General features: G+C 37.7%; 1 protein-coding gene across 2 annotated transcripts in view; it reads right to left on the minus strand.

Annotated features, from left to right (window-relative positions):
* Positions 1-26,651, minus strand: part of LOC131440385 (fibroblast growth factor receptor homolog 1-like) — a 93,450-nt gene that overhangs the window by 50,737 nt on the left and 16,062 nt on the right. For both annotated transcript variants that reach the window (XM_058611644.1, XM_058611643.1), the window contains exon 2: positions 12,876-13,204. In XM_058611644.1, the coding sequence (XP_058467627.1) occupies positions 12,876-12,993 (118 nt within the window). In that variant the 5' untranslated portion in view covers positions 12,994-13,204. The remainder of the gene's footprint in view (positions 1-12,875; positions 13,205-26,651) is intronic.

The following is a 26,651-nucleotide window of genomic DNA, read 5'->3' on the forward strand; positions in this document are numbered from 1 at the left end:
CACAGATCACTGAGCCATGAGCTTTCAAAATACGAGAAAGGCAAACGCGCCTTATGAATTATCCTCTTTGATACTTGTTTATACAAAACATTTCAGAAAAGTTTATTTAGAATTATTTGAGATTATGTCACACAACTGATAATTTTATCATAAAATTGTGATCATATTTCCGATGACATGTAGCAAAAATTATGTTGATTCGTTAGATACAACAATAGATATTCACGATCAAAAACTTATCACTCTCTCAGAGGGTAAATTTTGAAAAGGCGCCCCATAGTAAAGTAAGTTGTATTCGCGACAAAACACATGTCGTATGCCTGTCGTTGGTCGTGTCGGATTACGATCTGTTCTATCGTGGATAAGTATTTTAAATCCACATGCAGCGTCCTTAGCAAATTTGCTGGTTTGCATTGGCGCAGCAGTTTTTGTTTACGCGCTCTTGGAATGTGCTCGGGGTTGCTGAGGTGTTTTTTGTTTACGCGACACTGAGGTGCTCTGCGTAAACAAAGAAATTTCACGGACAACCGCGGTAACGTTCACGATGGTCTCGGGTTTAGGCCGAACAGCTAGTGAAATGTTAGGAACATAAAAACCACTAGTCGAAAAAAATCAGAGTTCAGTTCAGTAGAGTTCAGCTCGGTTCAGCACAGACCAGACTCAATTTCTGAAGAATTAAGTGAAAAGTTAGAGTTCAGCTCGGTTCAGCACAGACCAGACTCAATTTCTGAAGAATTAAGTGGAAAGTTAAGTCTAGTTCGGAGTGTAATACAGTAAGCCGTAGGAGTATGCATAGTGGGCATTGTGAGGGTCAAGTATCAAGTGACCTCAAAATCAAGCAAGAAATAATGTTTTCGGAAGGCATCTAAAGAAGTGAAAATTGCTGTAATGAATAGAGATTTAACAGATTCATGTGTAGTGTTTAAGATCACCATGAAGTGTTGTGAATAGATTTTCTAACTAGTGGAGTATGCACTAGATTGTACTGCAGTAGGACATACGTTCATATGTGCGTAAACTTAATGATATGCCGAACTTAGTGAGACTGCGTGAAGTGTTAGCCTTATTAACAATCGTTAGTGACTTTTGTTAGATTGTGGGAAAGAACTCCCAAAACAGCCTAATCCTGCACTATTGAGAATAAGTAGCTGTTAAGTGAAAAGCATAAAAAGATAAACTATAAACTCAGAAAAAAGGTGAATTTCGTGGTATTACTCCGTATAGAACTAAAAGAAACGTCATCTTCGTTATTCTGCCACCCGCCACCGCTCGGCCGGGAGCATACAAGTGGTGACAGCGGTGGTCCTTTGCGAGGCAAAGGAAGACATCATCGGAACGCAAACCCAAGTGACTACCAGAATTCGGAGATGATCGGCAGAAGGGGGATGTTCATCATGTTGATCGAGTAAGTAATCCATGCACATTCAGTGCGCTTTGTTCGACATCTACATTCAACAGTGAATTGGGGCAACCACGCCTGATCGGGCCGTTGTCAAATATAGTACTATAAATTCGCAAAAAGAAAAAAAAAAAAAAAAAAAAAATGAAACCTAAGTTAATGATAGCATAATTGTAAAATGTCAGGACCGTGCATTGATACTAAAAGACGAGTTATTTACATACACGGCTTGGAAATTATCTACATCACACAGTTTGTTTTTTTTTACGTTGAGGAGTAAAATTTCTGATAGCCCGTTAGAATAGATTTTCGATGGTTCTATAAAGAACCGATTCGATGGTTTTATGTAGTGATTTTTGGTTTATATTTACAACTAATCTTCACATATGGGAAATACCGGAGCGAGTAATTTTGAAATTATCTTAAATGGATCAGCTCGGTAGAATTAATGAAATTGGCGAATATATTGTGAAAGAGTACGAAAATCTCTATAAAAATAAAACTAGACCCCGATCATTAGCTGGGATAATTGCAAAAAGAGAGACCCTTCTCGACGCATTCAGGGAATTAGAGAGACTAATTGGTGGTTACGAAGCGCGCGTCAGTGTAGATTGTTGGAATACATTAACAGACCAGTTTGAAAACGTAAAAACAAAATACGACGCGGCAATTAGAATATTAGACGAATCCACTATTATCGAGGCCGAGCAACTAAAATCGCCCATATTACAATTAAGTGTGGATTTAGACACAAACAAGCGCGCCGGTAACAGCTCAAACACCGCAAACATGAGCCAAAATAGGAACGAAAACGCCGAAAGATATCGGTTTCCGATGCAAACGGCGATACAATGTATTCCAGAGTTTCATGGTTCAGTGGATGAACTCGAACCATTTTTAATACAAATAAGCTATTTCGCAGACGAAATACCATTGGGGGAGGATCAAAAACCACTATTGAATGTGGTGTTGATGAAATTGAAAGGGAAGGCAGCGTCATTCATAAACAGAATACGAGCTAACACATGGGAAGAAATGTTTCAAAATCTGAAAAGACAATTCAGCATAAGAATAACCGTTGAAGGCATTTTACAGAAAATAGAGACATTAGAGCAAGGACCGTCGGAGACATTTACAAATTATGCTGATAGAGCACTGCAAATTTATGAATGCATCGAAGAGATGCAACGAGATCAACACACCGAAAGTTCCTTCGCAGAAAGGAGCTTGAAAATACATTTCATTGGGGGATTACGAAACGCAAGCTTGAAACAGGCAGCGAAAAGTCAAAAGGGTATTGCATTTAGAGATTTGATACAATTTTTGCAGGATGAACATGCGGAATGTGATCATCTGGAAAACATAGTACAACGATTACAAGCCTGTCGGATGTCAGAGAACAAACATAGAACTGCAGATCAGTTGGGCCATGTTAGAAATAGATTCTCAGGTCAGCATCAACAGGCTCACGGCAGAGCTCCACGACAACCAAATTGGGGGAATTCTTGGAACCAGGAAAGACCTGGCGGAAGTCGATCAAACGATAATAGGAGGTATTATCGAGAACCTGAAAACCGCGGTAATCAGTATAGAGAATCCGGACGCATGATGCCAAATTATCAGAATAGCTACGGAAACCGAGATGATAACAGACGTCAATATAATCGTCAAGACGAAAGATATCAAGTACGAAACCAGGGCGTGAATAACCAAGCTGAGGGCAGAACATGGCGAGAAGACAGAAATCGAGAAATGATGTATAGAGACCAGTCTCCCGCAAGAAGGTACGATGGCAGAAACTACGATCAACAGATTAGACACCAAGATAGCACGCAGAATAACGGCAGAAGATATAACAATCAACAATCCAACTATCGAAAAAACTAAATTATGGGGCGTATGAGTTGACAGAGAACCGAACACCCCATGAAAAGTATAACACATGGAATGTAATTAAGAAAATACAAAACAAGGTGGAACAAATTGACCACCAATTGGAAAGAATGACGGATCTTTCAAACAGAGAAAGAAGTTCGAGTAAAACTCGAGAAGCGAATACTATAAGCCATTCATTGGCAAGAAATTGGTTCAACGCATTCGAAATTGAAATGAGAACCACAACGAGACCTAACATTAAGAAAAAATTCCTAATTGATACCGGCGCTAGTTCGAACCTAATAAGCAGAAGATGCGCGGAAGAGATAGGTGCATACAGAATAAATATTAAAGAACAAATTCATTACACAGGAGTAATGAATATTCCGCGAATTAGTCTCGGTACTACAGAAGCAGACTTTTTAATAGATAACCTAAAATTTAGAATAAAATTTGACGTCGTCGAGGAATTAGGATTTGCAGGCATCCTTGGAATGAACTTTATAAATAAGCACGTTACTAATATAGATATCCAAAATGGCAAGATAATCTTACAAGAAAAGCAAATTGTATTTAGCATGGAAGCAAAGCCGATACCAAAGTGGCTACAATATGCTATGGGAGATACGGAGCGACAAGCAGAAGGCCATAATCAGAAAATTACAGGAGCATAGAATTCGCTTCATGATAATATAGAATACAAGTCAAATACAAACAACCTAATATATAAGGAAAATCAATACCCAATGGTAACCGAGAAAGGGTGTCAAACTGAAGAAAATATACGTAGTATAACGAAAACCAATAACATAAGCTGCCAAACCGAGTTCATTATAGCAAACGTAGACATAATAGGTAAGACGGAAATCAAAACAAATAACTATGACATATATAATAGTGTACATGACAATGTTCATAACAAGAATAATAATGAAAATGACACAGCCGATTTTGATTACAAACAAATGATAAATGAACCAGTTTTTAAAAGGGAAAAGTTTACCACAATATGCAAGGATGTAGACGAATTCAACGAAAACAAATCGGGGCAACAAAAACCTATTCTCACAGAAGACAACTATGACCTTAGCTTAGTGGAAAACAACAAATTTAAGACACTACAAGGATCACGTAGAATAGAAAAAGTTCTCGAAGTGCTAAATGCTGAAGTCTTAGAGGGTAGTTTATCAAAGCGTAATAAATATGAAATAAATAAAAAGCACGTGAATAAAAATGATAACAATAATGCATCGTATCAGAGCAATCATGAGTTATACAAAAACGACGATCGTTCAGATAGTATGCTCCCCGGTTGTGGAACTACTATTACTAATGAAGAGGAAAAGGAGTTTATTGACAGAGAGTATGACGAGGAAGACAAATGGTTCCTTGATTTAGATACAAATCAAGACGTAATTCTTACGGAAAATAAAAGATACGGTCAAATAACTGGTCGAGACCGAACGGAAAAAGTATTAGAATCACTAAATATGAATCATCTAAAAAGAGAAAATTTTAGGGATATAGAGATGATTATGGCATCATATAGCGATGTATTCTATCTGAAGGGGGATAAACTAACTATCACTGATGCGGCAGTGCACGAAATTGAGACCACGTCAAACGTGCCTATCAACAAACGGCAATACAGATTTCCGGAAGCTACAAAGAAGCATATTAACGAAGAAATCGAAGAAATGCGTAGGCAAGGTATCATAAGGCCTAGCAAGAGCCCATGGAATGCTCCAGTATTATGCGTACCAAAGAAGGACGATGAATATGGCAACAAGAAGTATCGAATTGTAGTAGACTTCAGAGCATTGAACTTGGTGACAAAACCCTTTGTATACCCGATCCCCTTGATCGATGAAATCTTAGACAACCTAGGGAACAGTAAATATTTTTCAACTTTGGATTTAAAATCGGGATTTTATCAAGTACCGATCGACCCAAAGGATGCTGCAAAGACAGCCTTTTCCACTCCAAAAGGGCATTTTGAGTTTACGCGGATGCCTATGGGGTTAAGAAATAGTCCATCTACTTTCCAAAGATTAATGAATACTGTCCTATACGAAATAAAAGACGTCAAAGCAATCGTATACTTAGATGATATAATTGTTTTTGGCACTACCGTGGAGGAAGACAATAACAACTTAAGTAAGGTGCTGAAGGCTTTGCGTCAACATAATTTGAAAGTTGAGCCGGGCAAATGCCAGATATTGAAAGATGAAATAAAATACCTAGGGCATGTGATAGATCAGAATGGAGTACGTCCTATGGAGGACAATATAATGGCTATCAAAGAAATGGCAGCACCTAGAACGGTCAGAGGCGTCCGCTCATTTCTAGGAACGGTAAACTTCTATGGAAAATTCATACCGCAACTAGCAGAGAAACGTAAACCGTTGAACGACCTCTTGCGGAAAAATGTAAAATTTGTTTGGACAGACGAATGCCAGAAAGCATTCGAGGAATTAAAATTTTTTCTGACATCCGACACACTGTTAGTTAGACCGAACTACAAAGATACGTTCGTGATCACAACAGATGCTAGCGAGTACGCCATTGGAGCTGTACTATCTAACGAAAAGTCTATCGATAGACCAATAGCATATGCCAGTAGAGGCCTAGTAGGTGCTGAAAGAAGGTACCATACGATTGAGAAGGAATTGTTGGCCATTGTCTGGGCGGTAAACAAGTTCAAACACTTCATTTATAATCAAAAATTCATCGTCTACACAGACCACAGACCGTTAATTTCAATATGGCACTTGAAGGAAACTTCGCCAACGCTAACACGGTTACGATTAAAATTACAAGGATTGGAAATAGACATTCGCTACAAACAAGGCAAGGACAATGTCGTAGCAGACTTTTTATCGAGATTGCCCGAACAGGATAAGACCCCACACACCATATCGGTAGTAACGAGACAACAAAAACGCCAACACCAGCAAGCAGAAGAAGATCTTGCGAAGCAGAAAGATGCAGAGAGTAGAGTGAACCCCAAGCAAGTTAGGGATGAATCCGGGCGATTCGCGTTATTTGAAAATAAACAGAAAACTGAATGGAACCCACACATGGACGGGTTGGAAAACATCGATTTTGGATGCGATGAGAAGGAAGATTTGGGGGGATTCTCGTACCTCGAGGAGTACGATATATGTACCAGAGAGAACGACATTGAATTCAATCGATTAAAAATTTCGACAAAGAAAATCGACGAAAACAACGCTGAGGCTACATTCGTAATAGTAAACAGCAAATCAGCATACAAGGAATTGGAGGAAATCGTAGAATTACCTCATGGTCTAAAGGACCACTTGAACGGAAGGATCTTTGAAATTCCGAATAGGAAGCTATGGGGGTTGATTTTGAACGGGTCCAAGAAATCATTAACAGATACACACGTACTTTTGGGAGGGCTAATGGATGCCTTTACAAACTGCCCCGAATACGTAAGAAATGCGGAAACCATTCAAATCATTTCATTCAGGAACTTGAAAAGGGCTCCTGAGTCGACGGCACTAAGGTTTATTGCCAAGAAATTTGGCAAGATATTCACATTATACGCCCCAGAGAAGGATCGAATGCTTGTAGCAGAGGAGGATCGCGAGACAGTATTAAAAGAATTCCACGATTCTCCCTTAGGCGGACATGTAGGTAGCAAACGTATGCGGATGCGAATGAGCCCGCTGTTCCAATGGAAAAATATGCGCCAAGACATCGAGAATTATGTCAAACAATGCGACTCGTGCCAGAAAAATAAGATTGGCAGGGCAAACAAAATTCCGATGAAGATAACTACAACATCTTCTGAACCATTCGAGAAATTATATATGGACATAGTAGTACTCCCAGAATCAGACTGGGGTAACAGATATGGTCTGGTTATGCAAGACGATCTGACCAGATATTTAATCGTAGCACCCATGACAAATCAAGAGAGCTCCACAGTTGCTCAAACATTCGTAGACCATTATATATGTAAATTTGGGACACAGGCCGAACTGGTAACCGACAATGGAACAAATTTCGTAAGTTCTCTAATGAAAAACGTATGTAAAATTTTAAAAATTAAGAAGATTACTACAAGTACCTACCACCCACAAGCAAACCTCGTGGAGAGATCAAATAGGGAATTGAAAACTTATCTTAGACAGTACGTGGATAGCGACCCAACAACCTGGGATCAGTTGTTACCATTCTTCACGTTCGAATATAACACGACCATAAACTCATCTACTGGCTACACGCCGTTTGAGTTATTATATGGAAAACGGGCAAATATTCCGAATTCAATTTACAAATATGACAATGATGGTTTATACTACGAAGACTACGTGAACGAAATGCGATCGACATTCAAGCGATTACATACTCAAGCACGAGAAAATCTAGTAAATTCCAAAGAAAAACGGAAGGAGTTGTACGATAGAAGCTCCAATGAATGGCAACCAATGTGGGGAGACTTGGTACTAGTTAAAGCCAACCCCACAGGAGCAGGACAGAAATTACAGTCGCTATGGAGAGGACCCTACGAAGTAGTTGCTCTCCCTAGCGAACAAACGACAACTATCAAAAACGGAAACAGATTAGAAAAGATTCATAACAACAGATTGAAGAAGTACACGGATTAAGTTTCTAATGGGAATTTATATTGGAACAGTTTTTGGTTAATCATTGAAGTATCACAAATTCAATCGCTATAAAGTATCACAAATTTAGCGCCAAGGTCAATATCAGGCTAAACGGATATGGACTTGAATTTTTTCTTTTCAACATGATTGTCGCCCCCCCCCCCCATAATACAAAGTAAAGAGAACTTCTTCTTCTAGAGTACCGATCAGACTGTTTAGAAATTTTACTTATTAGGGGAGAAAACCAAGCCGTGTATGTATCTCAAAATTATAATTATAGCATACTAAACTTTCAAATAACCTTTGTACGTTTTATTGTTCCCAGCAAAACTAAAAACGCATATTGTATACTAGCCTTATTAAACAAAAGGAATAATAAAATACAGAGCAAAACGAAAACACATGAAATCAAAAGCACCTAAGCAATCCGTTTCAGGATACTTCAATTAAGGATGATAACAGCTGACTAGATAAAATCGGAATATTTTTCTGTCCACAAAGTCAATAAGCCGAGCTAAAATTTACAATCCAAGATTATCATTAAGTTATGAAAACTATACAAAATTTTTTAATACCCATATCCTCGCGCCTAAGTCCGATACCATCACAATCGACTTGATGCTAACCCTTAAGGTATCATCAAGCTCAGTAAGTAAGGGGGCATGCAGCGTCCTTAGCAAATTTGCTGGTTTGCATTGGCGCAGCAGTTTTTGTTTACGCGCTCTTGGAATGTGCTCGGGGTTGCTGAGGTGTTTTTTGTTTACGCGACACTGAGGTGCTCTGCGTAAACAAAGAAATTTCACGGACAACCGCGGTAACGTTCACGATGGTCTCGGGTTTAGGCCGAACAGCTAGTGAAATGTTAGGAACATAAAAACCACTAGTCGAAAAAAATCAGAGTTCAGTTCAGTAGAGTTCAGCTCGGTTCAGCACAGACCAGACTCAATTTCTGAAGAATTAAGTGAAAAGTTAGAGTTCAGCTCGGTTCAGCACAGACCAGACTCAATTTCTGAAGAATTAAGTGAAAAGTTAAGTCTAGTTCGGAGTGTAATACAGTAAGCCGTAGGAGTATGCATAGTGGGCATTGTGAGGGTCAAGTATCAAGTGACCTCAAAATCAAGCAAGAAATAATGTTTTCGGAAGGCATCTAAAGAAGTGAAAATTGCTGTAATGAATAGAGATTTAACAGATTCATGTGTAGTGTTTAAGATCACCATGAAGTGTTGTGAATAGATTTTCTAACTAGTGGAGTATGCACTAGATTGTACTGCAGTAGGACATACGTTCATATGTGCGTAAACTTAATGATATGCCGAACTTAGTGAGACTGCGTGAAGTGTTAGCATTATTAACAATCGTTAGTGACTTTTGTTAGATTGTGGGAAAGAACTCCCAAAACAGCCTAATCCTGCACTATTGAGAATAAGTAGCTGTTAAGTGAAAAGCATAAAAAGATAAACTATAAACTCAGAAAAAAGGTGAATTTCGTGGTATTACTCCGTATAGAACTAAAAGAAACGTCATCTTCGTTATTCTGCCACCCGCCACCGCTCGGCCGGGAGCATACACACAAAATGGTAAATGTGAAATTTTCATTTGCATTAATACCTCACTCAAACCAGTCGAAAAATGCTTATGTGCGATACGACAGACGCTAAAACATTACAGTGTAATAAACAATAGAACTATACGTTAGAAACACTTCTGCCATCTACTCGACTATTCACCGCGATCTTTAGAACGTTCCACTACGTTCCGGAACGATAACAAAATACCCCTGCCTGTTATAAAAATATTCCAACTACAACAGTTTTAACACTTATCACACGATTTCCCTAAGTGTGAAAAACAACTTTATTTCCATGTCGCATAAATTACACGAGAATTCGATTGGAATAAACCAAAAATAAATTTGTCATTTTAATCAACAGCAAAACAAAAATTTAGTGTGAAGTAAATGTTGCACATGTTGCACCCAAAATTGTGGCGCTTGTGAAAGTGGCACCCAAATCGTGATGGCACCACGTGTCGCCACGCTTAATGAGCAAATTTTACACACAGTTCATAACAGATTGGCTGAAAAGTTCGTATCGTTTCTATGAGAGGGCGCCACTAGAATTAAATCCATACCATTTTCAGTTAGTACCAACCTTCAAAAGATATGTGTATAAATTTGACAGCTGTCTGATTATTAGTTTGTGAGATATTGCATTTTGAGTGAAGCTACTTTTGTTATTGTGAAAAAAATGGAAAAAAAGAAATTTCGTGTGTTGATGAAACACTACTTTTTGATCAAAAAAAGTGCCGCCGATACCAAAAAATTGCTTGATGAGTGTTATCCAGACTCTGCACCGGGCGAAGCAACAATTCGTAAGTGGTTTGCAAAATTTCGTACTGGTCATATGATCACCGAAGACGATGAACGCAGAGGACGTCCAAAAGAGGCTGTTACCGATGAAAACGTGAAAAAAATTCCCAAAATTATTTTCAATGACCGTAAAGTGAAGTTGATCGAGATAGCTGACACCCTAAAGATATTAAAGGAACGTGTTGGACATATTATTCACGAATATTTGGATATGAGAAAGCTTTGTGCAAAATGGGTACCGCGTGAGCTCACAATCGATCAAAAACAACAACGAATTGATGATCCTGAGCAGTGTTTGGAGCTGTTATATCGAAATAAAACCGATTTTTTCATCGATATATAACAATGGACGAAACATGGCTCCATCACTTCACTCCGGAGTCCAATCGACAGTCAGCTGAGTGGACTGCACGCGATGAACCGAACTCAAAGCGTGGAAAGACTCAACAATCGGCCGGTAAGGTTATAGCGTCTGTATTTTGGGATTCGCATGGTATAATTTTCATCGACTACATTGAAAAGGGAAAAACCATCAACAGTGACTATTATATAGCGTTATTAGAGCGTTTGAAGGACGAAATTTCAAAAAAGGCCTCATTTGAAGAAGAAAAAAGTTTTGTTTCATCAAGAAAATGCACCGTGTCACAAGTCGATGAAAACCATGCTGAATTGAACGAATTGGGCTTCGAATTGCTCTCTCATCCACCGTATTCTCCAGATTTGGCCCCCAGTGACTTTTTCTTGTTCTCAGACCTCAAGAGAATGCTCGCTGGTAAAAAATTTAGAAGCAATGAAGAGGTAATCGCTGAAACTGAGGCCTATTTTGAGGCAAAGGACAAATCGTACTACAAAAATGGTATCGAAAAGTTGGAAGATCGCTATAATCGCTATATCTTCCCAAGTCTTCATCTACTAAAGCTTCAATAGCACCAAATATAAAACCAGACAAACCCGCTGCAATCGGTAGAACTAAAAAGACAAGAATATCGCAAAACTATTTCTTCGATAATATCAAAAACAACCACAACAAAAAAAACGACGACGAATATTTTGACAAAGAAGCGATTTGAGAACCAACTGTGCCCCAATTCTCGCTGGATAGTTATAATCACATTTCTCCCCCTAGAACAGGGTCACCAACGATATTCAGAGTATAGTTTGATTTTACAAACGTATAATTTAATATGATAAACTGGCTCTGTTTAGCTTTTAGGACCCTGAGCCATCTCAAACCAATAAAAGAAAAAAAAACATAATAAACCATTATATTTCCCCGATTATTACTATGTAGTTAAGAGAGGCACTCTATGAAAATTCTAAAGTCTAAACGCGATTGAAACAAGTCATCTGATTAATTTGTTATATGATTTGCATATATCAGAAATCAAACTCGAATAATATCGTGTGAACGGAATATTTCCAACCAACCTTGGGAGAAGCTCAACAAGCCCGCTATTTTAAAGTTTTTTACCAGATTCTTTCACCCTTAAACTTATATTTACAGATATTTACATTAAAAAGAAATGTTCCGTGTCCTTTTCTGTTTCTGTAGAGCAAATCGATATTTTACAGTGGTTTATAAAGTAAGGGAGTGCATTTTACCCCCCTTAACTTACCCGTTTTAAATATGTATTATACAAACATCCATTTAGCGACAAAATGTTATTGGTTTGGCAGAACAACTGAGCTATTTGAAAACTTGCCGGCAACAATTTCCGGTACCCTGGGAAACCCCGAAAGGACAGAATGTTTTTCATTTTCCACTTTTCAAGTACGAAAACCGTTACAAACACGTATCCTTTGAGACGTGTGGGTTAATCGGTTCGAACAGCGAATATTTTTTATGATCTCATACGTCGATTACTCTTTATGAAATGTGTTTAAGTCAATTTTAAACTCTGGCACGAATGCTTTTCGAAAAACACACATGCAGGCTCGCGCCGATGATTCCACACATTTAAGAAGTGGAAAATTCGTACACAGATCCATCCTTCATCTGCTGTGGGTGGAAATCGCCAAACAAATCGTTCGGCTGAAATCCGTTTTCTAAACAGAAATCACGCCTGCCCTGACCGGTGGTGCGGTGAACAGGAGAGATCTCAAATTTCAAGGCTTTTTCGCTGGTTCCAACTCGGAACGGAGCTGCCATAATTGCTTTTTTCTTGTGGTTGTTGCGTTTTTGCATTAAAACGTTCAAATATCAAGTTTCTTTCCGAAGGTTGACTGATTTCCTATGAAAATAACATTCGACTGAGAGGCATTTAATTGCCGATTATATTGTTTGTGGCAGAAGCATCTCTCCGTGATGTTCAACAGCGACAAAGCATAAAAAAATCGGGATAGGGATATTGCCATTAGTTTTTGCTGTGTCGGAAGTGTTTTTTTTTTGTGGTCATGCTGAAAATATCACTAATGAGGAGTCGTTTCCATCCGTTTGTGGGACATATCACACTTGTGAAAACATGCATTGTACTATAGCAAAGGAAATCTAGGACAAACGGAAGAGTGTTGATCATTAGAAATATGTGCCATGTATTAGACGACGGAAAGGGCGTTTCAAACAAACTATGGTAAAAGCAACAGATACACCTACCTAGATTTATCCGAATCACTTCCGGGTCAGACGTAGAAATCTTGTATGATGATCCCCTTTCGATCTGGCTGTAAAACAGCATTCCCAGTACCAAAGTGGCTATCATTTTCTTCGACATTTTTCACTATTTATATACCGCACTTCACTTTTCAAAAAATTATGAATTTTTCAAAATCATAAATTTAATAGTTTCACTTTTTCGTTCACTAATAAATTATTTATTGATTTGAGGAAACTTCTAGATAACTTTTTCATTGAGCACATGATTAAAGTTGATTAGTTCTGCCATACGATAGTAGGGTAGTAACGTTGCCAGCTTCAGTTTATTTCTGAAAAGATGAACAAGATAAAATGTAACATTAATGAACTTGATTTCAAAGAAGTTCTTTTGAAGGCTAGAATTTTAATTAGTCTCACATTTTACAAATAATTCTTATTAAATAACAGCTAGTCAGAAGCAACACATGAAAAATACAGCAGGAAATTAGCAGAAATCATTATTTTAAAATTATCATATTTTGTATCAGAATGTGGTGATTTGCTGAAAGCATTAATTTTTAGTTTTCAATTGCAAAAAAAGTGCTGCAGAGTCGCATCGAATGCTCGTTGAGCATATGGTGATAATGCTCTATCAGAAGCAACATGTATAAATAACGCTCGTATATTATCTAACAAAGAACAGCACATTTTGCGAAAAATTAAGAAAATACAGTACATCGACTTTGAAAAAAACAGTACATTTTTCAGTACGCATTTAATCTAACAGCAGTGAATAAAATACAAAAGCAAATAATGATCAGATGATTTATTTTCATCATCTCAATAGTTTGTTTTATTTCCCTTTTACATTGCATTTATTAGTTCAATAATAACTAAAAAATGCATGAATTAATAATCAAACGGTAATAATGAGTTAATCATGAGAAAAGGATATTTTTGATGAGAATTTTTATTTAGTGTATTCTTTTTTTGGTGTAGACATTTCTCTTTTTTTTTTTTAATCAAGAAAGTTTGGCAAAATTGTCATGACGAGCTCAAAAACAATAATGAATAATGAAAAAACCGTATGACAAGCAGAGAAAAAGACAAATCTATTTATTAATTGCATGTATTTATATTCGCTACGTGTTGTCACTGTTCTTTCTAACGTTTTGTATTGTGGTAAAACAAAATTTGATTAATTGAAGATTTTAAAACTCTGTATTTATTTTATGATGTGAAAAATACAGTGCATTTCAAACGGAAAATACAGTACAAATTAAAATACAATACATTTGAAGGTAAAAAAACAGTGCGCAGTATTTGGGTCGACAATACTGTAAAACACAGTACGGATACGAGCGTTATGTATAAACAGTTCAGAGATATTAAATTTGATGTGAGAAATAAAGAACGTGGAAGACTATCAAAAAAGCTTCAAGACGCTTGGATGAACATGATACTTCCAGCCAAAGTAAATCGCAGCGAAATTTTCCACAACTCAATTTACGATCGTTTAAAGGAAAAGTCCAAAAGTGTGGAAAATGGGTGCCACATGAATTTCACGAAAGACATGTGGAAAACCGAAAAAACACTAGGAAAATTTTGCTTCTAGGACACAAAAGGAAGAACGACCAGAACGGATCGATTCGACAAAAAGGTAATGCTCTGTGTTTGGTGTGATCAGAAAAGTGTTGTCATATCATAAGCATTTTTCTTTTTCTATAACGTTTATTTAGACCCGGCTGCGACCAAAATGAGCCAGCGCATAAGGCAAAGTAATTTTTCTTACACGATAAAGCAAAACCGATTCAGGACACAAAAGCAATTGGCATCGATGCTATCCCACACGCAGTATCCACCAGACATGTCCTCTTCCGAATACCATTCGTTTTCTTCGATGGGAAACGCAGAACTTTGATTTGTATATGAATCGTAACGTATCGTAAACTGAACGAATTCATCTTGATGCTAATTCCAGAATTTCGCCAACACTCCCGAACTAAGAATTACAATTTCATGATTTTAAAAATCAATCCACTTATATTCAGGTTTACTATGATGAAGATTTTCAATTCCAGTGGTATAAATACACAATAACAGGTCGTTTTAATTTCAGCAAAGGTGAACACCACTTCATAACTTCCGGATGTGAAGACTATAATTTCAATTCTAATTCTACGCTGAACTATAAACGACTTGTTAATTCGATTGTCTCATTGTTTATAATCGATATTGTATTTCATCAGAAAAACAACACTTAAAATATAGAAAAGTTTACACTTTTAAGTGAACATCATGCTCAATAATTTTTAACATCTCAGATTTGAGTGCATGCTTAACGTTAACTATTAAACAATATTAAATTTATATTTGTAATTAATGTGTATTGGTTTTCTTAGAGTTATCAATAATGATATATAAAATATTTGGTTACACTCAAGGACAATGATTTAGTTCACATCATCATCACCCCAATTTAGTTGTAGTAGAGAATTTAACCCATCATGGCTTGATGCTACTCATGCCCCCGGTGTGTGATGCATAAATGACGCCAGCATGAAAAGGTGCAAGCGAATCAATGAGGTCGAGACAGGTGGGGCAAACAAAGAACTTTAGTGTTCGTGAAAAGAATTTTCTTCAGCAAAACTAGCAACATCATCATTCGTCATACCACTCGATCTAGTTTCCATTGAATCAAAGCATGTTTATTTACAAAGTTTTGGTTTTCAACACCAGCAAACCATGTACTCTGCCCCACCTGTTTATATCACATTGCAAGCGAATCGGATGTTTCTCACTCGAACAGTGTTGCTAGTGTTGCGTGTTTTTTTTTATGTTTATCTCCAACCAAGATTCCAAGTTGAAATATTGAAGACGCGCACGTAAAAGCTATACAGAATTTGAGCATTGTATACTTCCTTACAGATGTATGTCTGACGACATTTTTGAGGTCGTGTTTTATTAGGACGTACGTAATTATTTCGCTTAAACTGCGAGGTGTTCGAATAAAAGTTCGATCTGATGATGTCTTGCGATGTCTTGCTGGTTACGGTTGTCCATTCAAAATACAGAGCGCGAAAGTTCAAATGTATGAAAGGGTTACGATGCTCCTGGTAGCCGTTTGCCTGGAGTTTTGCGAATTTCGAAAAATAATCGTTGCAAATAGTACATATTGGAACAAAACTAGACGAAATTTCAATGCATTATTGGTTGCTGGGTACTCAGAAAAATAAACAGGATAATATTTAATTTACAAACAAATTTTCAGACCAGCCATCCTTTATGCAGTACCAATTTGGTCAAGTTGTTGTTCCACCAGGAAGAACACGCTTCAAAGAATTCAGAATAAAATTCTGAAAATGATTTTGAAGCGTCCTCCCTGGTTTAGTACAAATGAGTTACACAGACTCACAAATATAGAACCACTAGATGTAATGTCACATAATATTATAAGCAAATTTCGACAAAAATCGACAATTTTTCCTACACAAAAATCACAGAATTGCGGAAGCAAATGATGTCTTCATGGTAATAACATGATTATATAATAGGGCTTAAATGTCACCACTTGTGGCTGAACACCCAATTTAAATCTTTATAATTTAATTGTAACTCATATTCCAATAAATAGTTATTAAAAAAAAAACAAAATACACAGGATAATATTATTAGAATATTTGTTAAATTGTCAAATCACATTGTTGGTGCATGCACTCAGGCAAAAAATATATAGAATTTCATAATATAGTTTTCAGCCACAAGAATATCGTATGCGAATCATAAGACCGCCTTATGATGTCACGGAAATTGGAATTCTAATAAAAATTCTTATGAAATTCATATGAAATTTTTAGAAACATTGTGCGAAATTTCTATGACAAACATAATTTCTCTCATATATTGTGGAATTGATAAGTTATTCGTATGAAAACTGTAATAGTGATAGATAAGATGTATATTGCAGAGGTATATTTTTCATATTAATCTTATGAAATGGTGATTTTGGTGATTTTTGATGCATCATAAGATTTGTCTTATGATTTTTACTACTCAATTTGCCTGAGTGTGTGGAAGTGCAGAGAATTCCTTGGTTGCTAGTAGCAACATGCATCGAACTAACAATCCTTCACTACTTCAATGCAGTTTGCATAATGTGAAACAATATATTATTCTCAAGCATGTTGTTTCAGAAAAAATCGTTTTGCAAGCTCAATTGGTCCTGATCATTAATGAGATCCTTTCATAAAATCAGACCAAGCCAATGGATAACATTGAACCTGTGTTCAATTAATTAGTCGAAGTCAGATTAGTTAGGTCAGCTGACAATCGACTGATTAAGCTGTTATCGGCACCAATATATTTACTCCGGCCCGAAGAAATGGTACTGAAAAATTAATGTGAAACGATATAATACAGAAATTCTAAATGAATACATCAAATTTAATTCTAACTTTTTTTCTCAGTGCATTACATAGAGATAACGGATCTCTCATACTTGTTGTTTTCAATAGATGAAATGAATCGAAAAGCTAAGATGACTATGGATACTGTTACCCAATATTCAAAACAAATCCGATACCGTTATGGAGTTCATAATTCTGATGTTCCTTTCGGACCACCAAAGGTCGGCGAAGGATCTTCTCGTAATACGACAACACGACGCGTAGCCTGAAGTTTAATCGTCTACACATCCCGTTTGTTTAACGACAGTTTCTAGACTATAAACAATACAATTCGAGCAAAAAGGGTAAAAATTACGCTCTTTCCATTCTTGTTAGCAGTAAAAAGGATAAATGAACGCGCTCATTAAAACATTCCCGCGCTGACGACTCGGGAAAAGTAGCCGCGGAACACAAACACGTGTTCTCGTCGGCGAAGTCTATAAAACATGATACGGGGTAATTGGAGACTCCCGAGACCCGTTTTGGTTTGCCCCGCGATAATGGTGGTTTAGCCCTTTTTCGGGAGGATTGTTTTGATTATCGGACCCACGAATCACACACTGATTTGTAAGGATTGTATGGAAGCCGCCGCTCTTTTAACTAAATGTTAGTATAGTTGAAAATTAAACAATTTTAACATCTACTTCTTCGATCAATCTTTCTCTTTCGACAGGAGTTAACATGTGGGAAAGTTGAGCAGCAAGAAACTAATTTTGCTGCTAATTTAAATTTAAAACAATTTTCAGTTTATCTTCCATAAGTCCATGCCTCACACCAGAACGTACTTACACTTTTGACCCATCTGCCTAGCGTGATTGGACCAAAAAAGAATACAATTCCACCCTTGTTTTTCTTGGCTGTGCGGGGGTAGTCGCAGCAGCAACAGAAGCAGCAACAGCGGGCCATGCAACAGTTTGCAGCCGTTAGCACCCATCTTTCTCGCACTCACGCGGATTGATATCCAGGATCGGACGCGTGAAGGAGATAGGAAGACTCGAATTTTATTTAAATGAATGAAAAATTATCCTAAAATGAATGGTACACATGTGTAACAGTTTCTTCTTCTCTGCCTTCTGAGGAGGACATCCACGTTCGGTATCTTTCACGAGCGACAGACTTCCCTGCTAACGGGCATCCATTACTTTCGAGTGTCGAGTACCGGGAGCGAGCGACTCTTTTTAAATGGACTTTGTTGTTTCTGATGAGTTCGTTTTCGTTGGCAAAAAAAATGTTTTCTCAATGCACTTCGAAAATAAAAGTCTCGAAATATAAAAAGGAATTGTCCTGTCACTTGCGTTTATGCACTTTTGGTAAATGAAGAAAATGTCAACCATTGAAAATGGAGGGCAACGATCGTTTCAATGAAATCACACGTCGTAAATTATTCCGTGGTCGGCTCACACTTAGCCAACAATGAACCATTTTCAGCGGTGTTCTTAAAACCATCTTGTGTGTGATCCGAACTGTCTTGCTTATTTTACGCCGCTGCCCGAACCGACAGTATCTCGAAATTCCTATCAGCCATTCGATTGAATTGATTCGAATATTGCAACGAAGTGACTGGTACAAAAACGATTTATCCATCGATCGAAAAATGCTTGAGAGTACTTATCGCCAAGCATAAATCTCGCTACTGAGGATGGCGAACACTTTACTCCACAGGGTAACAAGTAGCAATGTATACAAATGTCATAAATAATTAAATATTTCAGATTTATACCCCTTTCAGAAATGTAACTTACTAAACATAATCTGAACGTCCATTCTGACCAGCCAATGCCCACCGTGCATTGGCGTAGTGTGCTGTAAAATACTCGACGGCAGATGCAATCAAGGCAGCATTACATTGTGAACATATCGTCACGTTCAGCACGCGGTGAACAATCGGTCAATTGTTTTAGAGCTCCATGCTCCCGCCGATTTCTGTCCACGCGGCAACTGTCAATAAATGCGCACGCGAATAGGTCCCGTGGTACCATCTGCGTTTATATGAGCTCTAATTAGTGCACGCGTGATCGCGACGAATGCCAGAACGATATCTTTCTAAACATTCTGAGGTTTCGCTGAAATGGAATCTTAGCCAGTTAGCGGTTCCAAACGAAAGTTCCCAAACAATAATGCTGAGAACGCGCTCCTGTTATTTCTACACAAGATTTATTCTACAAATACAATTTTTTTTTCGAAAACATAACTCAAACAAGTTATGCTCTCAAGTTAAAATTGTTATTATTTTGAAATCGTTTATTTGCTCCCGACATTAATCTGTGATAACCGTTTACCGCAAAGTTCAAACTACGAGGCACATTCGAAAAGTAAGGATAATTCGCTTATGATTTAATTTTTTAAACTTGTGCATACCTGTACCTGCACTATACGTGCTATTTCGGGTATTGTGTTGACTTAGTAATCATTTGCCTATCTGCGCGTGCAAAAAAAACAATAGCTGTGATAATCGTCGCTTTCACTAGCTGAGAAGTTCGCGGTGTAATGAGATTTTTGTATGCAGAAGGATTTTCAGCTGTTTCGTCCTATTTATCTAGAACTATACCTAGTTTATGGACGTACTGAGTAAAGGAAAGGTTAGACACTGATCCCCGCGTCGCTGTCTAGACCCAAGAGAACATTACAGCTTTTCGTTGGGAACCTTTTTACTACCACCGTACAGTCACAATCTCTTACCCAGTGCCTATATGTTTAAAAGAATGGCTTGTTGAATGAAATTCTAAAAGCTTTCGGAATGACAAGGAACCTGTGAACGCCGATCAACTCGCAGGAGGTGAACATCTATGCGGAGAGGTTAAGGAAGCTTGTGCTGCATTTCGGAAACTATTTCGAAGTGAACAGCTATCATATGGAAAATTGAAGCAGCTTTGTAGGAAATTAAATGAGCTAATAAAATATTTTGAAATGAATAAAATTATGCCTGATAAGTCACGTCGCGTGTGCAATTTGGTTATGTGTGACCGAATAGCATTTTTATGTTTCACAAAAACTTTTTTTGATCTGTTTCTCGAAATATAACTTGACTCGAAAGTCTGCGGATCATCCGTGAATTAGCGTTTCATGTCAATGCGAGTCCAATCCTGACTGTGACCGGGAGAACGTTATTATATTACAATTCTTAACGTTTAAAGTCATGCCATATCAGTCGCACATGTCTAAGGCCTTCTAAATGTTCATTTCCAGAGCACAAAAATCCACAAGACTTGTGATAAATTTTGAGAAGTGGTCCGAGATAGCTCCCGAAAACATCTTCTAAATTTGTAGATCATAGTAGTTGATGGCCATACAAACTTACTTTAACTATACAGGTTTCGGTATCAGGTTCCCGAAGTAGCGGTCTAAAATTCCAAAACGAAACTCACAACGATTTCTCAGAGATGAATTGAGGTTTAGGAGTAGATAATAACATTTTTTCGGAGTGTTTCCGGAACTTGTGGAACCGGAAAGCGTATAGTCAAAGCCAGTTCGTTTTACCATCAACTAACAAAACCTACCTTGTAATATTTTCCAACACAGATTCAAAAGTTTTATGGGATATGGTATTATAATACACATCATTTGAACATCAATTTGTGGAAACCGTTCAAACCATCTCCGAGAAGTCGATATAAGTTGAGTTCCGCAATATGCAGGGCTTCCGGAAACGCTATAATTGCATCGAAAAATAACAAAATCCAGTAAAGCTTATTGAATAGATTCAAACTAGGGTAAGGGCTCCATATTTCATCTCATTTGTAAGAACTTCGCCTCAAAACCCCGATTTAGCCACTAAAATCACTATAACTTTTTCATATTACTATTTCATTCGCCTTGCTGCACGTTGAGAATTGATTCACATTTCTTGAAAATTTAACTAATATTCATGAAACAGCTAAAAACACTAATGATATGTTCACTACTCTGCTCCTAATTTCATCTTAATGGATTTTTATCCATCGTATCGTTAGTCCTTTATTCATCCTATAAATTAGTAATAACGACAGCAATCAAAACAAAATATTCCACTATTCCACTCTCAGGTTCAAAATGTCAGAATTCTTCTTAAAAACGGCATAATGCCAACTATGACACAACACAAGATATTTTTAGAATCAGTTTGAAATCGTTTCAACGTTAAAAAATGTTCGGTCATTTCCGTTACCTTTCGCTTTAAATTTAAAATTTTATTGCAAAGTTCATTTGCAGAATTTTAAATAAAACCAAAAACGGAGTTACTATTAAGGCATTAGCCCTTCTTAAAACAAAACAACTCCTTTATTATCTTTAGTAAATTCCTGAATTTTATTTGGATCAGACTTCCGGTTCCGGAGTTATGGGGTAAAATGTGCCAAAATTGTGGAAATAAGCGAACCAATTTTTTTTCGGATATGGCTAAACCGATTTTCACAAACTTAGATTCAAATGAAAGCTGTTTTAGTCCCATACTAAATTCCTGAATTTCATTTGGATCAGACTTCTGGTTTCGGAGTTATGGGGTAAAATGTTCAAAATAAATCAAAATATGTGTTCTAATTTTTCTCACAGATGGCGATTTTCACTAACTTAGGTTCAAATGAAAGGTCCTGTGGTCCCCTACGGAATTACTGAATTTCATCCGGATCCGGAAATATAGGGTAAAGTGTGTTAGAAATTTAATCCAATTGATAGTTTTTGTCAGTAAACGGTCAAACAAACCGATTGCGGTTATTTTCTCAAGAATCGAAGGAAATTATTTTGAAGAATACCACAGTATTATATATGATAGTATGATTGATATCAGAAAGGTATCATTACACCACTAGGTGGATTAAAACAGGGTTTTTCGTTTATTTATGAGGATATTTCTGTGTCTTCAAAGCTCTGAGTTCCATCAGGGTTGTTTATCGATATGCACACGATGATTTCTTCTTATCGGTACACTATCGTAAATGATTGTATAGAGGTATCATAAAATTTAGACACAGCCAATCTGGATTCCAGTTTATTCTATCAATCGATGAGCTGGTTTCGGAGCCACAAAGACTAGTGTCAAGAAAACAGTTTCCTATTTTAGATAATATTTTATGTGCTAAGGTAAACTAACAGGTTTATGACGAATGCCATTTCTTACAATTGGTAAGGGTTTATCCATCTACCATTGTAATTATAAAGATCGAAGATTTGGCACACTTTCTAACCTATAATTGTATTTTCGATCATTTGCTCTTTCTCAGCTGAAGCGTTCATCGGTTAATCTCATTGTCATAAAGTCACGTTAGATTTGACAGCGAGGGCGGTCGCTCCGGGCGTAACGATTTTGGATACAAAGCGACAGTTCGACCACGTAGGGTAAGGGTTCCCTATTTCATCTCAGCTCCAATTTCCATCTCATTCCTTCACCTCATAACTTTGAACATTAAACATATATTTAAACGTACCTGAACAAAACTGTGGAACGTTTTAAAACATTTATTCTAGGTTTTGCCACACTTTCCAATTGAAAAATATAGGTCAAAAACCTTCAAACATCGCTTTCTTCATTTAAAATAAACTCACTTTTTGATTTATTTATTTGTTATTTGTTTGCTTGTTCCATCTGACAATAAAAGTCTTAATGAATATAAAGTTAAGTTATAAAATCGAGGATTGCGACACTTTCTGAACAAACTTATGCGATGATTCACCAAAATCGAATAAATTTTCAACTAGGGAGAAAGTTCGAACACACGCTGCAATAGGTTCGTTGGCTCCAAACGATGTCCGATGGAATCTTCGTAGTAGCAAACCTGTTGATCGTAGAGTTCGTTGTGAAACCCGGAAGTCGATGAGAGACAGGATTTTTGGAGAGTCGATTTCGCCGTTGATAATCTTCGCCACAAACGCAGCTTGTTGAATCTTCCTTCGTCGTTCCAGAGTGTCGCCAGGGAAGGTCTCTTAGCGCAAGCCGAATAAATCTTTTCTGAACACGCTCAATCCGCAAGTTCCAAACGAGTTGATATGGACTCCATACCAAACTGGTATTTTCCAGCAATGGTCGCACTAAGGAACAGTATAACGCCTTCAAACAATGTGGATCCTTAAAATCTCTGCTGATTTTAGCTACGAATCCGAGTTGTTTCGTTGCCTTAGATATTAAAGCAGAACGATGCTGATTAAATGTGAGTTTTGCATCCAATACAACACCAAGGTCATTAACACGGTCAACTCTTGTAAGTGTTTGTCCATCAATTTTGTAGTCGAAGATTTATGGACGAAGTATTCGGTGATATGTAATTACTTGACATTTGGCAATGCTGATCACAAGATGGTTTCGTCGACACCATGCGACAAGTTCATCTAGCAGTTCTTGAAGATGGACGCAGTCCTCATAATTACGAATTACTAAGTACAGCTTCAAATCGTCAGCGTAGATCAGTTTGCATCCATAACCAAGCAGCATCATTGAAAAATAGTGCAAACAAAAGGGGACCCATATTACTGCCCTGCGGAACTCCTGATTTATTCGTAAACGGGGATTAAACTGAGGTTCCCAATTGTACGCGTAGGACTCTACCACACAAATAGGAACTCAACCATTCAACGAACTGCGTGACATTAGGCCACTTTCTCAGTAAACACGGAAGCGAAGAATTTAGCAAACAACTCACATGAGTCTGCATCAACATCAGACTCATGTGAGTTGTTTGCTAAATTCTTCGCTTCCGTGTTTACTGAGAAAGTGGCCTCCAACATCGAAGCTGAAGTCGCCGCATCATATGTTCCTGAAAACTTGGTTGATTTGCGTACATTTATAATCACTCCCGAAATGATCAGTGCTGCAGCAAAGAAACTGAAGAGTTCGTACTCGGCTGGACCTGATGGAATTTCTTCTGTCGTTTATACTCGCTGTGCAACTGCTCTGCTCGAACCATTATGTTACGTGTTCAACAAATCGTTCGAGCATGGTATATTTCCAACGATATGGAAGCAGTCGTTCATGTTTCCAGTCTACAAAAACGGTGATCGAAAGGATGTGAGAAATTATCGTGGTATTACGAGCCTATCTGCTGCCTCCAAGTTATTCGAAATAGTTGTCAGCTCTGTTGTTCTTTCTCGTACAAAAAGTTATATATCAACCGATCAGCATGGATTTATGCCAGGACGATCCGTTAGTACAAATTTGCTCGATTTTACCTCGACCTGCTTTTCGGAACCACTTTCGGCTGAAGTTTTACAATTCATCATGTTTCTGTATATTTACTAATCGATTCGTCTCAAAACATGATCACTATTTCGCATAATTACACAACTATTCAATGTTGGATGACTTAATGGTTAGTAATGTTCACTTTCCACTTGTTTATTCAACGATTAAAGACTTCTGAAATTACCTGGTAAGCAATAAAAGCAATTCCCAATGTGGAGCAAGGCGAATTAGGCAGACATATGAATGAATCGTAGTGATTTTGGTGGCTGAATCAGGTTTTTAAGGTAACGTCCTTACAAATGAGATGAAATAGGGAGACCCTATTTCGTTTGTACAAAGAGCGTGCACCACGTACGCCGGTGGTCAGGTTATAATCGACAAGTACGACTACGTTGTCTATACTATCAAAAAAATTCATTAATTGTTGTATAGAGAATCAGGCATACTATAAATTAGACACCTACCACAGGCTCAGCATGTCATTAGAAGGCCATATCACAACTAGGTGAAAATAGTTCTTCAATAGGATTTCAATCTTCCGGGGATCAGTCTGAGTTACAAACTATTTTTTATCAATTAAAAAAAATAACATTGCTTCTGATGGCAAACAGTCGGCGCTAAATTCCTCTGCGCCAGCAACAATCATAACTGACAGTACGCATAAAGTATACTTGAATCCGCTAGCTTGACTAGTCTTTGATTTTCTGATCCGTATCAGACAACTGGAACGTCTCCGCGCGTGGATTTATTCAATTTGTTGTTTATTACTACTACTTCAGTACCGTGACGCTGTCGTCCAACCAGCAACGGCTCCCTATTTACAGATTGGTGCATATGTATCATGAACGACTCGAGATTAAGCGTAATTTGATTAATAACATAATTACAATGCCGATACGAATGGTTAACATGGGAGAATCTTTCTCCACGCTCGTCTCGACCATGAATTGATGCTTGGTGTCAGCCGGTATCGAGGGGTTGTCGTCTTTGTTTTTCTTAGATATCCAAAAATTGGACTGTATAGTATACTGTACCTATACACAACGGCAATCACTTGAGACTGACTGAACTGCACCAGTTGTGTACCCTTCGTCACAAAATTGCTCGCTAGGAGAACGATCTGGCAATAAGATTCAATTGAGTACTGCTTAAGTAGAACTTATCTGCGCCTGCGATGCCTGCTATTTTTATTGTACACGATCACATTTGACGGCAGTGACAATGAAGAAATCAACAATCTCGGCACCGTGATGGGACGTATGTTTTCCCAGCAACAAAGATATTGAATCCTCAATATTTGAAAACTTGTTTTAAGCTTCAATTAGCAATTGATCGATTATTCTCGAACTTAAATTGTTAAATCATAAATACACGAGAATTTACCGAACGAATAGCGAAATCTCAATTGAATCTTCCCTATTTCATACTACCTGAATCAGCCATGTTCCGTTGAAACCTTGTCTAAACTCACGGAATTTTTCGAAAAGTCAGGGTGCTGTCCCTGGTTTTCAAATCCTACCGAACTGTTAAGCAACTATGGTGTGTTTTTGTAGTTATCTCACCTACACCCGGCCAGTCAGTTCGGAGCTATCGACAGTCTTTCCTAAGCAGCTACAGATAGTGATCACAGTTAAACGTGGTAGCTTAATTAATTCATGAGCGGCACACCAGCAGCGATGACATTAAAGGAAACTATAAAACATTTTATTTCTAAACACTGCGCATCGCCTATCGTCCGCTGAGCAGCCGTTCCACGTTGCGCGGCATCTGATTTGGTATTCAGTAGACGGTTCGAGTTACTTCCACTGTTCACCTTACCTTGAACAATGGATACTTTGGCAGGACCTGCGACGTGGCTTCTCGGAGTGAGTGATTGCAAGTGAGAACATCCCAATCAAAAATCCACGTCACGAAATCTGCCGTGAGGCAAAAGGTAAAAATTTGTTTTCGATTTCTTTCCCCGGATTTGAAAAGCAATCGACAGAAGGCCTGGCTGTCCGTTGGATAATCCTTCGGTTCGATCACAACACAGGATGTCGAAGCATAGAAACAGAAACAGTAGCAAGACGGAATGGAACATCACAAGCAGACAAATTGATTATGATAAGAACTAACGACTCGGTGGGATTCAATTTGAGTAGTTTATTAGAATATAAAGTGCCGGTTATTTCCCGTCTTGCTTCGGGTTTCCCTTGACGAATATAT

This window comes from Malaya genurostris, chromosome 1, assembly GCF_030247185.1.
Source record: "Malaya genurostris strain Urasoe2022 chromosome 1, Malgen_1.1, whole genome shotgun sequence".
Classification (NCBI taxonomy): Eukaryota; Metazoa; Arthropoda; class Insecta; order Diptera; family Culicidae; genus Malaya; species Malaya genurostris.